Consider the following 14516-nt stretch of genomic DNA (forward strand, 5'->3'; position numbering starts at 1 on the left):
GCAGAAAAGTTGAACTCCCCACACAGTCTTACTACTGTCGCTTCTTATAGCGCCACTGTAATTGCTGCTTAGATACGTCAGACGGTTATCAAATGGGATCTTTTACTAAGAAATTATCTGGTTATTCATTATCTCCACAGTTGCCACCAAGAATTGCAGTATTAATATCTGATTTGTAATTTTTTTTATTTATTTTTTTTCAGCACCACCATGATGCTGATTTCCTTATTGTCTTTCCCACACGTAGCTGCATTAATAATGATGAGTTGTATTTATATTATTACTGGAGCACCTGTGTCTCTCCTGTATGACAGGCCAAACTGACTGGGTTGTGTAGGCACACGGGGAAATATTTAGTCAATTTTTATCTTAACACACAGGAAGGGGAAAATGTGAGTGACAGGAAGAAAAAAAATAAAATCCTGTCAGCTTCAATATGAGTTTACTTCTGGCTAAGAAGACCACCAGACAACTATTATAACTCGACGCCTGTCCACTTGATTTTACAGTAATACAGTAAGTAGTGATTATTTCAAATAAAATGAATGAAATATTGTGTGTAGAATTATATTATAGTTCTTATAAAGTCATTTGAGAGAAAATGTATTGGTTGAGTATCTCAGAAAGTAGGTGAACTATAATATAACTGCTGGCTGTTAGTGAGGTATTTCACTGAAATGACAATGTAAAAAAAAGATTCTAATCAAATGACCTATACTGAAGTGAATATGTTATGTGTGTAGCATATGTATGTGCTTTTCCATTATCACATCATTTCTATTTTTCCAAAGGCAAATATTACTAGTTATGATGGGTGGCTGCAGCCAGAACTGAAATGACAAGACCACAACTAAGATGCTGTTGTCATACAAACGTTGAGCTCGTCTCGGAAAGTTTCACCCTTCAACTTGTGTTGTTACTCGTTTGCTGAACAATGTTACTCACAACGACGAGGATGCATTAGTAAAACTTAGCAGATTATATGCAGAAAAAACAAACACTTTGCCAAACACAAACCACTGTTGAATCATTTATTGGAATATAAATTCAAATAGAAAAATAAATATTAAATTATGTGATAAATAATTGACATCTAATAAATATGTTAAATAATTCGGTAACACTTTCTATGAAGGTTGTAATTATAATCCCCTATGAATGCATCCATAGTATTTTATAAGGTGTCTATAAAGCATTATAATGATCATTATTACCATCTATACATATTCACAAGTCGTCATAACCAACTTCATGATGCATTATGACAACTGGTTATGAATGATTATAATTTTAATCTGAATAGTGCATTATAAATATGTCAGTATCTGCCTAGTCACTTGTTCATTTTATGATGCATCATAACTACTTTGCTTTGCTAAATGTGTATAGTGATGCATAATGAGTTTTGACTACTACTATAGTCCTTTATATCTGTAGCTATAAGTATATGTAATAAAGTTATAATAATGTATACATCTCCCTACAGCACACAGTTATAAACAGCTATGCAATATCATGAGTGCTATTTGTCAGCTCTAAGTAAAGTGACAAGAATATGACACTATTATTAACAGATGTAAGTTATTATGAGTAATCAAAAGGTGCAATGAACTAAGTCCTGAGTCAAACATCTTTACCTCATATGCACAATATTATAAATGACTATGTTAATGTCATAGGTGTTATTTGTCAGCTTTAGGTAACGTAGTGCAAATGAGGTGTTGTAGATACAAGATTATAAACAAATATGAGGCACAATGAAATGAGAGCCTGGACAGTAAAGACAAAAGGAAAGCATTTAGTTCACTTTATTTTCATTTAAACCAACACACATAATCAGAATGATTATCAATGCTCTGAGCACATTACACAAACACATGAAACATGTGAAACAGGCCACAAAAGTGGCACGGCATTTTCCTGGAGATGTGGCTCTTAAAAGTGCCTTTGGGTTGGTGAGGTGTTTCAGGGTCAGAGGTCAGGAGATGGTTTGACAGCAACTACAAGAAGAACAGAGGCAAATCTTTAGTGCTCTAGCTGGGTTTGTTTTTTTTTATGCAGAAAGGTTTGATTGAAAACAAATAAACAGATCCCATTTTTTTGTTTAAAGCAGCCTAATGAGATATTATGTTGAGGAACAGAAAAGTTGAACTCCTCACACACTCTCACTGCTACTTATAGTGCCATCAAGCTGACACTGTGACTTTGGTATTGACGCGTCAAAGGAGGGAGGGAAGCCACCATATAAGGACTTAAGCAAGATGTAAATAGTTTTCACCCAATTAGTGTCCATTGCCAAGAAATCATCTGTTTTTTCCTATCTGTGAACACTAGTAAGGGTGGTCATCAACTTGGGCTAAAAGCTGAAGAAGCAAGGTATGACTTCATCAAAAAAAAGGTTTTATTATTGTCCCACACATTAGAAAAGGAAAATGTGAGAGACAGTTTAGTTTCTTGCTAATAAGGCCACCAGCTGTTATAGTTAGACACCTGCCCACATCTCTTTTGTATTTATGACTCACTTATTCGCATGACAACCGAAGTAGTGACTCTGCTTGAATTTCCCTCTGTGATGGTTGAAGCTTTAGGTTGATTACATCTCTGCATACTGTCACACGTTCACATCACTTCCACATTTTGCATTTAACACTGATGGCGTCAACTGACAAACATTGAATATGAGCTCCCTCTGCAGGTAGTTTGTTGCAGCCGAGCATGCAAAGTATTCACCCCTTTATTCAAGTGGTCATGCCTATGTCTGTTTTGCAATTAGAAAGTCCCTCTTCCAATTTCAACAGCTAAGTACTTACTTAGCATAGTTAGCATCTTTTATTTAACTACATCTATCATAACTGAAATAACCTAAAACTAACTTAAACTAACAGAAACTGAGGCTAATCCACTTTCCAAATCTATACTAGTTCATATGGATCATTGCCAAGTCCAATTGTCCTCAGTTTGATTTGATAATCCACATTTTCCCCAAGTTTCACTGTATTTAGTGCTACATTTCACCGTGTCTTTGCCACTCAGGGGGCGTGACCCAAGGCGGCAGTGACATCAGTGCATACCCTCTATTGAAGCTGAGATCGCTTTCCAGCACCCTGGCATAAAGTTTCCTGTGTAGGCTGAGCAGTGTGATAATGGCAGCACACCCTGACACAACTCTGAGAAGGAGAGCTCAACAATACCCAGTCTTCAGCATCTCTTGTCCACACCCAGCTAGGGAGCTTCTTGGCTACCTCAGGCAACAAGTATCCCCACACCTGTTTGCATATCTGTATATTAATTCCCATTATTCTACAACAGAAATGTGTTTTTAATTCATTTTATTTGATGCTATTGTCAGCCAATATTATTTCAGGGACAGGGATTTCATGGGACAAGGTGCAAGTATGCTTGTCCATCTATTGTCCAATCTGTGGCAATTATTGTTTTGTCAGGCTAAGCTGATGTACACGTGTGTGTGTGCACGTGTGTGTGTGTGTGTGTGTGTGTGTGTGTGTTGGGGAATTCGCATATTAATAACATACATGAAAGACATCGTTTTGTTTCTAAGTATGATAATATGAAATTTGCTATTTGATATTACAGTATAACATTTGCAATTCCTGCAACTAGACCCTCTCCAAATTCATAATCTGTCTATTTTCATTGGAGTCAGCCTCAACCAAAAATAATAAATAAATAAAACTAATACAAAATACCATTTGGAACAGCATGAATTTCGTTATACATAACTTGTATAAATAATTGTAAACACTGTGAAATATGTAGGCTATTCGTTTTGTTTTATAGGGATCTTTGAAATATGTGTCTACATATTAATCCTATATGCGGTTATTTAGGCTATTAGTAGGCACCTTTGTTTACATCTATTTCAGTTACCATGTTATTTTTGTAATTGTTGCCATTTTTGTTAGCTTATATCGCGTTGGCAACTCCAAAAAAAAAACAAAAACAAATAATAAAAAAAAACACACACACACACACTCACATTTGATGAACAAGTGTCGCCCATCATGTTATCTTATTCACTGCAACGCCTACTTCTCCCACAAAAACTACATAGCCTGAAGAAGAACTTTATCAGCGCTCACCTAGCCCTGCAGACATGAGCCTATGGCGCAGCGGTGCTTTGATGATGGACCAGTCGGGGCGGCGGCGGTCAGCCAATAGGAGCGCGCACAGGATTGAGGCTAGATGCGCCATTTTACTGCGTCCACAGCTATCCAGCATGTAGCCCAACAGAGCTTAATTTATTTAAACCCTTTTTAACATTAAGTCGTGTGAGTTGGTTCTTTCAGAGCTGCTTCCGCCAAGCAGAAGAACTCCTTCTGTGAGGTCGAAGCCAATGTTAGTGATGTTGTCCAACACAGTCACAGATGTCTTAAACCACTGTAATATGTCGTCTTCTGTTATCATTGACACAAGTATGTGTAGCTTCAAGGATGACAAGAGAAAAATGTCGGTACGTCATAAAATGCATTCAACAACATGCAGTTAGTGGTTTTCTTACAACTTTTTCAGTCTGCCTTGTGGCTTCTTCCGCTGTGTTGAGCATCTCTTGCAACAGCGGTCTACCAGTATTTTGCAGCAATGGTGTGTCGACTATCACAACCATCATCGATACAAGAATTTGAACATATAAGTTTCTCATGTCTTTTCTAGACACGTTGGGTCAGCGCCATCAGGTTGAGCAGAAAAGTTGAACTCCTCACACTCTCTCACTGCTACTTATAGTGCCATCAAGCTGACACTGACTTTAGTATTGACGCGTCAAAGGGGAAGACACCATTGGTTATTTTATAGATGATCATGATGCAGGTACAGCCAGAAACAGCTGATTTTTAACTGTCTCTAACCCATTAAGTTTAAATTGTAATGATGAGGATGCATTGCTGATCAAGGAAAAAAAAAAAGTCTGAGATGCCCATATGATTTATTCATGTATAAGTATAAAACCTACAAATACAATGTGTAAAAAAATAAATATTACATTAGACAATAAATAACTGGTGTCTGTCACATCATCTTATGGGATGACCGTGGTTCAAGGTGTAGGTTACACACATTTGGATTTTTCCCAGAAATGTCTGTATGTGATAAAAGCCATTTATTTTCACTTGACACGTGACATTCTTAATCTGAAGAAGTAAGAAAAAAAATAAATAAAAAGTTAATTTTGAAAATGTACATTTTAAGATCACAAAAAATACCAAACACGACTAAATTTACATAAAACCTGTTTAACATTATAGATGGTATTAAATATTAGAGGATATGCCGTTTAGATTCACTGTAAATCATTTGACACTTTGGCTCGGTGTGAGCCTACAAACAACTCGCTGACATACATGAACTCCCCTTTACCTTGTTGTAGCTACGCAGGTTGCGATAGAGAATGTTCACATCTTTGGTGATATTTGGATGGTTTTTCTTTGCTTCCTCCAGAACTTCCTTCGCCAAACAGAAGAACGTCTTCTGTGAGGTCAAATCCACTGTTAGTAATGTTGTCCAACACATTCACAGATGTCTTAAACCACTGTAATATCAATAAATGTAAAAGATTTCCAACATACCGGACATGGTGTTTGGTTTCCTGTTATCATTCGCACATCTATGCTTAGCTTCAAGAATGACAAGATGAAAATGTCAGTATGTCATAAAACACATTGAACAACATACAGTTAGTAGATTTCTTACATTTTTCTCAGTCAAATCTTTGGCTTCTTTTCCAATCATCTTGAGAAGCGTTCTCTTCTCTTCGTCTGGTTGCGGTGCTGCGCAGACCATCATGATCCCCATCAGCAGCAGATACTGAACATGTAGCTTCTTCGCGTCTTTGGAAGACATGTTGAGCCAGTGCTGTCAGGTTGAGCAGAAAAGTTGAACTCCCTACACAGTCTTACTACTGTCGCTTCTTATAGCGCCACTGTAACCACTGCTTAGATACGTCAGACGGTTATCAAATGGGATCTTTTACTAAGAAATTATCTGGTCATTCATTATCTCCACAGTTGCCACCAAGAAGCACCACCATGATGCTTATTTCCTTATTGTCTTTTCCACACGTAGCTGCATTAATAATGATGAGTTGTATTAATATTGTTACTGGAGCACCTGTGTCTCTCCTGTATGACAGGCCAAACTGACTGGGTTGTGTAGGCACACGGGGAAATATTTAGTCAATTTTTAACTTAACACACAGGAAGGGGAAAATGTGAGTGACAGGAAGAAAAAAAATAAAATCCTGTCAGCTTCAATATGAGTTTACTTCTGGCTAAGAAGACCACCAGACAACTATTATAACTCAACGCCTGTCCACTTGTTTTTACAGTAATACAGGAAGTAGTGGTTATTTCAAATAAAATGAATGAAATATTGTGTATAGAATAATATTATAGTTCTTATAAAGTCATTTGAGAGAAAATGTATTGGTTGAGTATCTCAGAAAGTAGGTGAACTATAATATAACTGCTGGCTGTTAGTGAGGTATTTCACTGAAATGACAATGTAAAAAAAAACTTCTAATCAAATGACGTATACTGAAGTGAATATGTTATGTGTGTAGCATATGTATGTGCTTTTCCATTATCACATCATTTCTATTTGTCCAAAGGCAAATATTACTGGCTATGATGGGTGGCTGCAGGCAGAACTGAAATGACAAGACCACAACTAAGATGCTGTTATCATACAAACGTTAAGCTCGTCTCGGAAAGTTTCACCCTTCAACTTGTGTTGTTACTCGTTTGCTGTACAGTTTTACTCACAACGACGAGGATGCATTAGTAAAACTTAGCAGATTATATGCAGAAAAAACAAACACTTTGCCAAACACAAACCACTGTTGAATCATTTATTGGACTATAAACACAAATAGAAAAATAAATATTAAATTATGTGATAAATAATTGACATGTAATAAATATGTTAAATAATTCGGTAACACTTTCTATGAAGGTTGTAATTATAATCCCCTATGAATGCATCCATAGTATTTTATAAGGTGTCTATAAAGCATTATAATGATCATTATTACCATCTATACATATTCACAAGTCGTCATAGCCAACTTCATGATGCATTATGACAACTGGTTATGAATGATTATAATTTTAATCTGAATAGTGCATTATAAATATGTCAATATCTGCCTAGTCACTTGTTCATTTTATGATGCATCATAACTACTTTGCTTTGCTAAATGTGCATAGTGATGCATAATGAGTTTTGACTACTACTATAGTCCTTTATATCTGTAGCTATAAGTATATGTAATACAGTTATAATAATGTATACATCTCCCTACAGCACACAGTTATAAACAGCTACGCAATATCATGAGTGCCATTTGTCAGCTCTAAGTAAAGTGACAAGAATATGACACTATTATTAACAGATATAAGTTATTATGAGTAATCAAAAGGTGCAATGAACTAAGTCCTAAGTCAAACATCTTTACCTCATATGCACAATATTATAAATGACTATGTTAATGTCATAGGTGTTATTTGTCAGCTTTAGGTAACATAGTGCAAATGATATTATCCCACACATTAGAAAAGGAAAATGTGAGAGACAGTTTAGTTTCTTGCTAATAAGACCACCAGCTGTTATAGTTAGACACCTGCCCACATCTCTTTTGTATTTATGACTCACTTATTGCCATGACAACCGAAATAGTGACTCTGCTTGAATTTCCCTCTGTGATGGTTGAAGCTTTAGGTTGATTACATCTCTGCATACTGTCACACGTTCACATCACTTCCACATTTTGCATTTAACACTGGTTGCGTCAACTGACAAACATTGAATATGAGCTCCCTCTGCAGGTAGTTTGTTGCAGCCGAGCATGCAAAGTATTCACCCCTTCATTCAAGTGGTCATGCCTATGTCTGTTTTGCAATTAGAAAGTCCCACTTCCAATTTCAACAGCTAAGTACTTACTTAGCATAGTTAGCATCTTTTATTTAACTACATCTATCATAACTTAAATGACCTAAAACTAACTTAAACTAACAGAAACTGAGGCTAATCCACTTTCCAAATCTATACTAGTTCATATGGATCATTGCCAAGTCCAATTGTCCTCAGTTTGATTTGATAATCCACATTTTCCCCAAGTTTCACTGTATTTAGTGCTACATTTCACCGTGTCTTTGCCACTCAGGGGGCGTGACCCAAGGCGGCAGTGACATCAGTGCATACCCTCTATTGAAGCTGAGATCGTTTTCCAGCACCCTGGCATAAAGTTTCCTGTGTAGGCTGAGCAGTGTGATAATGGCAGCACACCCTGACACAACTCTGAGAAGGAGAGCTCAACAATACCCAGTCTTCAGCATCTCTTGTCCACACCCAGCTAGGGAGCTTCTTGACACCTGTTTGTATATCCGTATATTAATTCCCATTATTCTACAACAGAAATGTGTTTTTAATTCATTTTATTTGATGCTATTGTCAGCCAATATTATTTCAGGGACAGGGATTTCATGGGACAAGGTGCAAGTATGCTTGTCCATCTATTGTCCAATCTGTGGCAATTATTGTTTTGTCAGGCTAAGCTGATGTACACGTGTGTGTGTGTGTGTGTGTGTGTGTGTGTGTGTGTATGTGTTGGGGAATTCGACAAATTAATAACATACATGAAAGACGAAAGACATCGTTTTGTTTCTAAGTATGATAATGTGAAATTTGCTATTTGATATTACAGTATAACATTTGCAATTCCTGCAACTAGACCCTCTCCAAATTCATAATCTGTCTATTTTCATTGGAGTCAGCCTCAACCAAAAAAAAATAAATAAATAAATAAATAAAACTAATACAAAATACCATTTGGAACAGCATGAATTTCGTTATATATAACTTGTATAAATAATTGTAAACACTGTGAAATATGTAGGCTATTCGTTTTGTTTTATAGGGATCTTTTGAAGTATGTGTCTACATATTTAACCTACATGCGGTTATTTAGGCTATTAGTAGGCACCTTTGTTTACATCTATTTCAGTTACCATTTTATTTTTGTAATTATTGCCATTTTTGTTAGCTTATATCGACCCCCCAAAAAAATTAAAAAAAAAAAAAAAAAAAAAACACACACACACACACACACACACACACACATTTGATGAACAAGTGTCGCCCATCATGTTATCTTATTCACTGCAACGCCTACTTCTCCTGCAAAAACTACATAGCCTGAAGAAGAACTTTATCAGCGCTCACCTAGCCCTGCAGACATGAGCCTATGGCGCAGCGGTGCTTTGATGATGGACCAGTCGGGGCGGCGGCGGTCAGCCAATAGGAGCGCGCACAGGATTGAGGCTAGATGCGCCATTTTACTGCGTCCACAGCTATCCGGCAAGATGGTCCCCTTGCTTTGTCTACCCTGACTGGAGTTGTTTCAGTATTCTGTGCTTATTCCAGGCTCCGCACCCACGGAAACGTGCATTTTGCATTTGAGCGGGCCGCCTGCACCGAAACTAACCCTCGTCTTTGTCGGTGGAGAAATGACGGCGGCGGAAAGCTGGTAGGAACTCTTTATTTGGCTGTGTTTGTTTAGACAAGTCCGCGTTACATTGATTGCTATGCTACCTTCACTAGCGGCGAGCCCGTGACTAGTTAGCTAGCTATTAGCTGTTAGCTACGCAGCCGGCAATGTTCAAGTTCGCGCACACGCAGATTCAGACGCGCACATGCACATCCCAGACTGTTTGTCGGTGTAATGGAAAAATGAAGAACCATGCGATTCATTGCAAAAAAAGGCGCGCCTGTGTGTTTAGTGACTGGCTAAATGTTGCATCCCCACTTCGGGTGCTACGAGAAGGTACCAGGCTGCGGTGCCACGGCATCCTTCAGAGGCAGGGGAGGCCCGTGAATGCATCGGTGCATGGTCATGCATTGGACCTTATTTCCATCCGAGATTACGAGAGGTTGACAGGACGACGCAGAGTAAACGAAACGAAACGCTTCGGGTAGCCAGCGTTAGCACGGCTAAATCCAAGCCATGTCAGCCAGCGGTTCCCGAGATAAGAAAAACACGGAAACGATAAAGAAGCAAGCTCAATTTGTGAAGCGTGGGTTGTTTTCCTTAGACTGACACTGTGACTTTTGTGTAAATGTAATGGCGGGACCGAGACACAGTTCAACGCCGCTCATCTAATCAGCACATTATGATGACTCAAAATAAACAGCAGCGACTGTGTCTCAGGACACATGCACCTAAAAAAAAAACAAAAAAAAACACTTCGTTAACTCACAGGTGTATTTGTAACCACACGAAATCATTAATCATTATCCTTTTGTTAGCACATTATCTGCAGGATTTAGGGAAATTCTGCTCTGCATAAAAACAAAACAAAAACGTAAACATAAGCGCTGTCTGGAACATTTAAAATTTCCCTCCAACTACATCGACTGTGTTTACCTCCACAGGAACACAATCAGATAAAAATCTTTATGACCTCTCTAGATGCTCACTGTTCTTGAATTCTTCACTTTTAATCAAATGATTGCATAGCTCTGACTAAATAGTGCATTTGTTTTGTGTGGAGGGAGAATATTTTTATTAGATCAAACACTCCTGAAAACCTATTCTAAGTGCATTTTTTAAATTTTTTTTGCTGCTCATTTATTCTTTAACTTTCTCTGTATAGTTGTATTTGTGATATGAACTGGAGACAGCGCTGTCTATTGAGTCTCCTACCTGTCTGCTTGTATACGAGACAATGAAAAAGCTGTCAGTGGTTTAACTGTAATATTACAGTATGCCAACTCTCTAAAAGTTTACATTCTTACAGTGAATATATGCACATCCTCACATCACTGCAATACAATCTCATCATCAGATGCTGTGAAGCAGTGCCAGCCTACGAACCGCACTAACACTTGTGTTGACTTAGCTAATTCAGAAAACCACACAGTGCTTTATAAGAACAGCTAAAAGCACGGTCGCCTTTTGTTGCTTTTTATGCCCTCTCTTGAGTCAGCGGGGAGAAAAGGACAAAAGTAGAAATAATATTATATATGTTATGAAATTCTGAACTGTTTTGTAATGAAAGGAATAAACTAGTTACAGGGACGTAAACGCAGTTTGTTGTGGTGGTTATTGTTGTTGCTGTAAATACATGCATATATGCATGTCATCAACACTGTGTATAATCTTAATTAAAAAACTTTCACATGTCTGTCCAGGTAAAATGAGTCTGGCTTCTGAATCACACCTAGACCAAATGGCAGAAAAGGGGGAGGAGGTAAGTGCGTCCTCTCTTTGGCAGTCTGATGTTTACAGTGTGTTTTAATGTTCAAGCTGTTAAAATGAATCTCTTTTGCGCATCAGCCTGGTAGCTCAGGAGAAACTCTGAAGCACTCCTCTTCCCGCAGCAAAAGGTGAGAAGATTTGCACTAGCATGTTATCTCAAGGGTTCAATAAGATGCAGCTTAAAGTGCTAATCTACTTGCTGACTTGCTTTAGGAAGCCCTCCACTGTATCTAAGCACACTGGACAGAGTGAATCTGGCTCTTCAGCCGAAAGTGAAAATGAAAGCGCCACTTCTGACAATCCTTCCGACAACGTATCTAAAGGTAAAAAGTGAACGAAGGCTCTTTCTTGTTATAATCTAGACATGGTTGTTGCAGGAAAGAATACTGATTTTAGATATTGATTGTTGTTCATTCTTCAGGTACTTTAGTGATGAGACCGGCTGGGAATGAAAATAAAGGTGCCATGAAACTCAGAGTGGATTTCAAACAGAAAAAAACAGGTGATTTGATGTTGTTAGTTGTATGCTGTGTTTAGTTGTATGTGTGCATATAATTCTCAAGTGAATGATCTTCACTGATGGGTCGTTTACCACAGATGATACCCTGGAGAAGAAAGTCAGCTGCACTGCCTGTGGAAAACAAGTAAACCAGTTTCAGCGCAACTCTCTGTACGAGCATCCTGCACTCAAAGTTCTTATTTGCAAGGTAGGAAAGTTACATTCTCTCGACCATTACAATGAAGTTTTTTCATACATTTTCTGTACTCATGGTGTGTCACTGATCACGTTATTTCCTCTTTCTCCAGTCATGCTACAACTACTACAAAAGTGATGACATCTCCAGAGATTCTGACGGCATGGATGAACAGTGCAGGTACAACATTTTATTTATAACATTGCTTATTTATTACATTGCTTATACATTACGTATTAAACCTATAACAATAGGTTTGGCTGGACATCTCAAAGAGTGTGACATTATTATACATAGACATTTTTCAGTCAGATTTCCATAGTGTGTCAAACTCCTTAGTACGAGTTGTCCTAAAGAGTTTGGATTCCTCATTTACCCTTACACATTATCTAACTTTTTTCCTCCCCAGGTGGTGTGCTGAAGGTGGTAAGCTCATCTGCTGCGACTACTGCAACAACGCCTTCTGCAAGAAGTGCATTCTGCGCAACCTCGGCAGGAAGGAGCTGTCAGTCATAACTGATGAGAACTCAAAGTGGCACTGCTATGTCTGCAGATCAGAGCCCCTCCAGGACCTGGTCTCCAAATGTCAGCGCATCTTGGAGAAACAAGAACTGGTGATACTGAAGCAGCGTAAAACCGATAAAACAGAGGAACGCGAGAGCAAGAAGCACAAGAACAAAGCAGCCAAAGAGCACAAAGCGGTTGTCAATGGAAAAGAACACACTGAAGGCTCGGGGACGATGAGTTTCTCCTACAAAAAACTGCAGTTACCCAAAGAACTTATAAAGAAAGCAAAAAAACTTGTTGAAACTACAGCTGGCTTAAACAACACATTCATCCAGTTCATCCAACAGGCAGTGGAGGACCAGGGAGATAAGTCTATCAGGTATCGGCATTTGAAAGCCTTCAAAGCTGTTCTCGCTGATTTGAAAAAGGCCCACAGTGCTTTGGAGGAGGCTTTGGAGCCCGAGTTCCGAAATATGGAGTTGCAGAACGGTAATGAAGGACAGCACGTTGTAAAGAACAGCTCTGATGCGGTAGCTCCTGCAGAAAGCGCAGCATCTTCTGCAGAAAGCGAAGAGGCCCCTGAAGAAAGCGAAGAGGCTCTCCCAGAAAACGTAGTGGCTTCTGCAGAAAGCGAAGAGGCTCCTGCAGAAAACGTAGTGGCTCCAGCAGAAAGCGAAGAGGCTCCTGCAGGAAACGCAGCGGCTCCTGTAGAAAAGGGCCACGCGGATAATGTGGCGGAGTCGGTTAAAGAGTCGGAGACTACTCAAGAAGCGGACGTGGAAGAGCGTAATGAGGAGGATATGGACACTGATCAAGTGTTGAATGACACTGAAATGAAAGACAATGAAACAGGAACTGACGTGCCCCTAAAGACGATTAAAAGGGAAGCCTGTGAAGAGGGACTAATGTCAGCTGGTGAAATGTCCTTAGATCGTGACATCATGTCCGTGCCTACTTCGGTTCCTGAGGAGCTTTTTCAGATGGTGGAGAGTCTTTCAGATTCCACCATGCTCTCACAGACTGACGGTAATGTGGCCGCACATACTCCTGCAAAGTCAAATGAAAACCCAACAGACTCTCAGAGCCCACAGCCCAAAGTGAAGAACCTCATAGTCAAACTGACTCCCGTGCCAGTTGTGACAACGTGCGAGTCCAGGTCCTCCAGGTCCAAAAACAAGATGAAAAAAGAAGAGACGCCGAAAAAGAGTAAAGAGGAGCTTGACGAGGACAAAAGTGCTGCTTCGGATGCGGTAGACGGAACGGAGAGTCCACCACCCAGCCGTCGCTCGAGTAGAGTGAAAACCACTCCTTTGAGGAAGCAGGCTGAAAACACGGACAAGAACGCCTCCTCGGAGTCAGAGTCTGAGGACGAAAGTAAGGACAAGGAGAAAGCCAGCCGCGTCAAACAGACAACCGAGAAGCAGGTGGAGGAGAAGACACTAGACTCTGATTCAGATGAAGTTCCTCATGCATTGCTAGAGAAAGCTGCAGCAGGCCAAAGCACCGACGAGGAACAGGGCAGCAGCACTGCTACTGCTAAAAATAGTTCGTCCAAGCTAAATGCATCTGAAAAGACTACAAAGAAATTGTCCAAACGCAAAAGGAAGTCTGAGAGCTCTGATTCAGACCAGACGAATAAAGACAAGAAGATGTCCAAGAAGAAGAAGCAGCAGCAGCAGCACCAGAATGGCTCCTCAGACTCCGACTCTGACGAGGAGAAGGAGGTGAAGAGTAAAGCGGGCGCGGCGAAGAGGAGGTCTACCCGCGTGAAGAAACAAAAAGAAGACAAAGAGGAGGATAAAAGCTCACCCGAAAAGAGGAAGAGGTCTTACGAAAAGAAGCGCAAGGGGAGGAGCTCCAAAGCAGCCTCCAAGCTGCAGTCTTCCTCAAGTGATGAGGACGAGGAGGAGGAGGAGGAGGACCAGCAGGCTAAAGGTGACTCCGGAGAGGACAGCGATGAGCAGAAGATCAAACCCCTCGTGGAGGATAACATCCTAGGAGGCAGTGGGCCCTTCCACCAATCTTCCGGTAATTTAGCCTAATTT

The 14516-nt window shown here is 39.5% G+C and overlaps 1 protein-coding gene across 4 annotated transcripts in view; it reads left to right on the forward strand.

The window, feature by feature from the left end:
• Positions 1 to 9322: 9322 nt before the first annotated feature.
• Positions 9323 to 14516, forward strand: part of atrx (ATRX chromatin remodeler) — a 32372-nt gene continuing 27178 nt past the window's right edge. For all 4 annotated transcript variants that reach the window (XM_047584831.1, XM_047584832.1, XM_047584833.1 and 1 more), the window contains exons 1-8: positions 9323 to 9538; positions 11203 to 11261; positions 11348 to 11397; positions 11483 to 11592; positions 11691 to 11771; positions 11867 to 11976; positions 12077 to 12144; positions 12374 to 14499. In XM_047584831.1, the coding sequence (XP_047440787.1) occupies positions 11208 to 11261; positions 11348 to 11397; positions 11483 to 11592; positions 11691 to 11771; positions 11867 to 11976; positions 12077 to 12144; positions 12374 to 14499 (2599 nt within the window). In that variant the 5' untranslated portion in view covers positions 9323 to 9538; positions 11203 to 11207. The remainder of the gene's footprint in view (positions 9539 to 11202; positions 11262 to 11347; positions 11398 to 11482; positions 11593 to 11690; positions 11772 to 11866; positions 11977 to 12076; positions 12145 to 12373; positions 14500 to 14516) is intronic.

The sequence above is a fragment of the Mugil cephalus genome, chromosome 5, assembly GCF_022458985.1.
Source record: "Mugil cephalus isolate CIBA_MC_2020 chromosome 5, CIBA_Mcephalus_1.1, whole genome shotgun sequence".
NCBI classification, from domain to species: domain Eukaryota; kingdom Metazoa; phylum Chordata; class Actinopteri; order Mugiliformes; family Mugilidae; genus Mugil; species Mugil cephalus.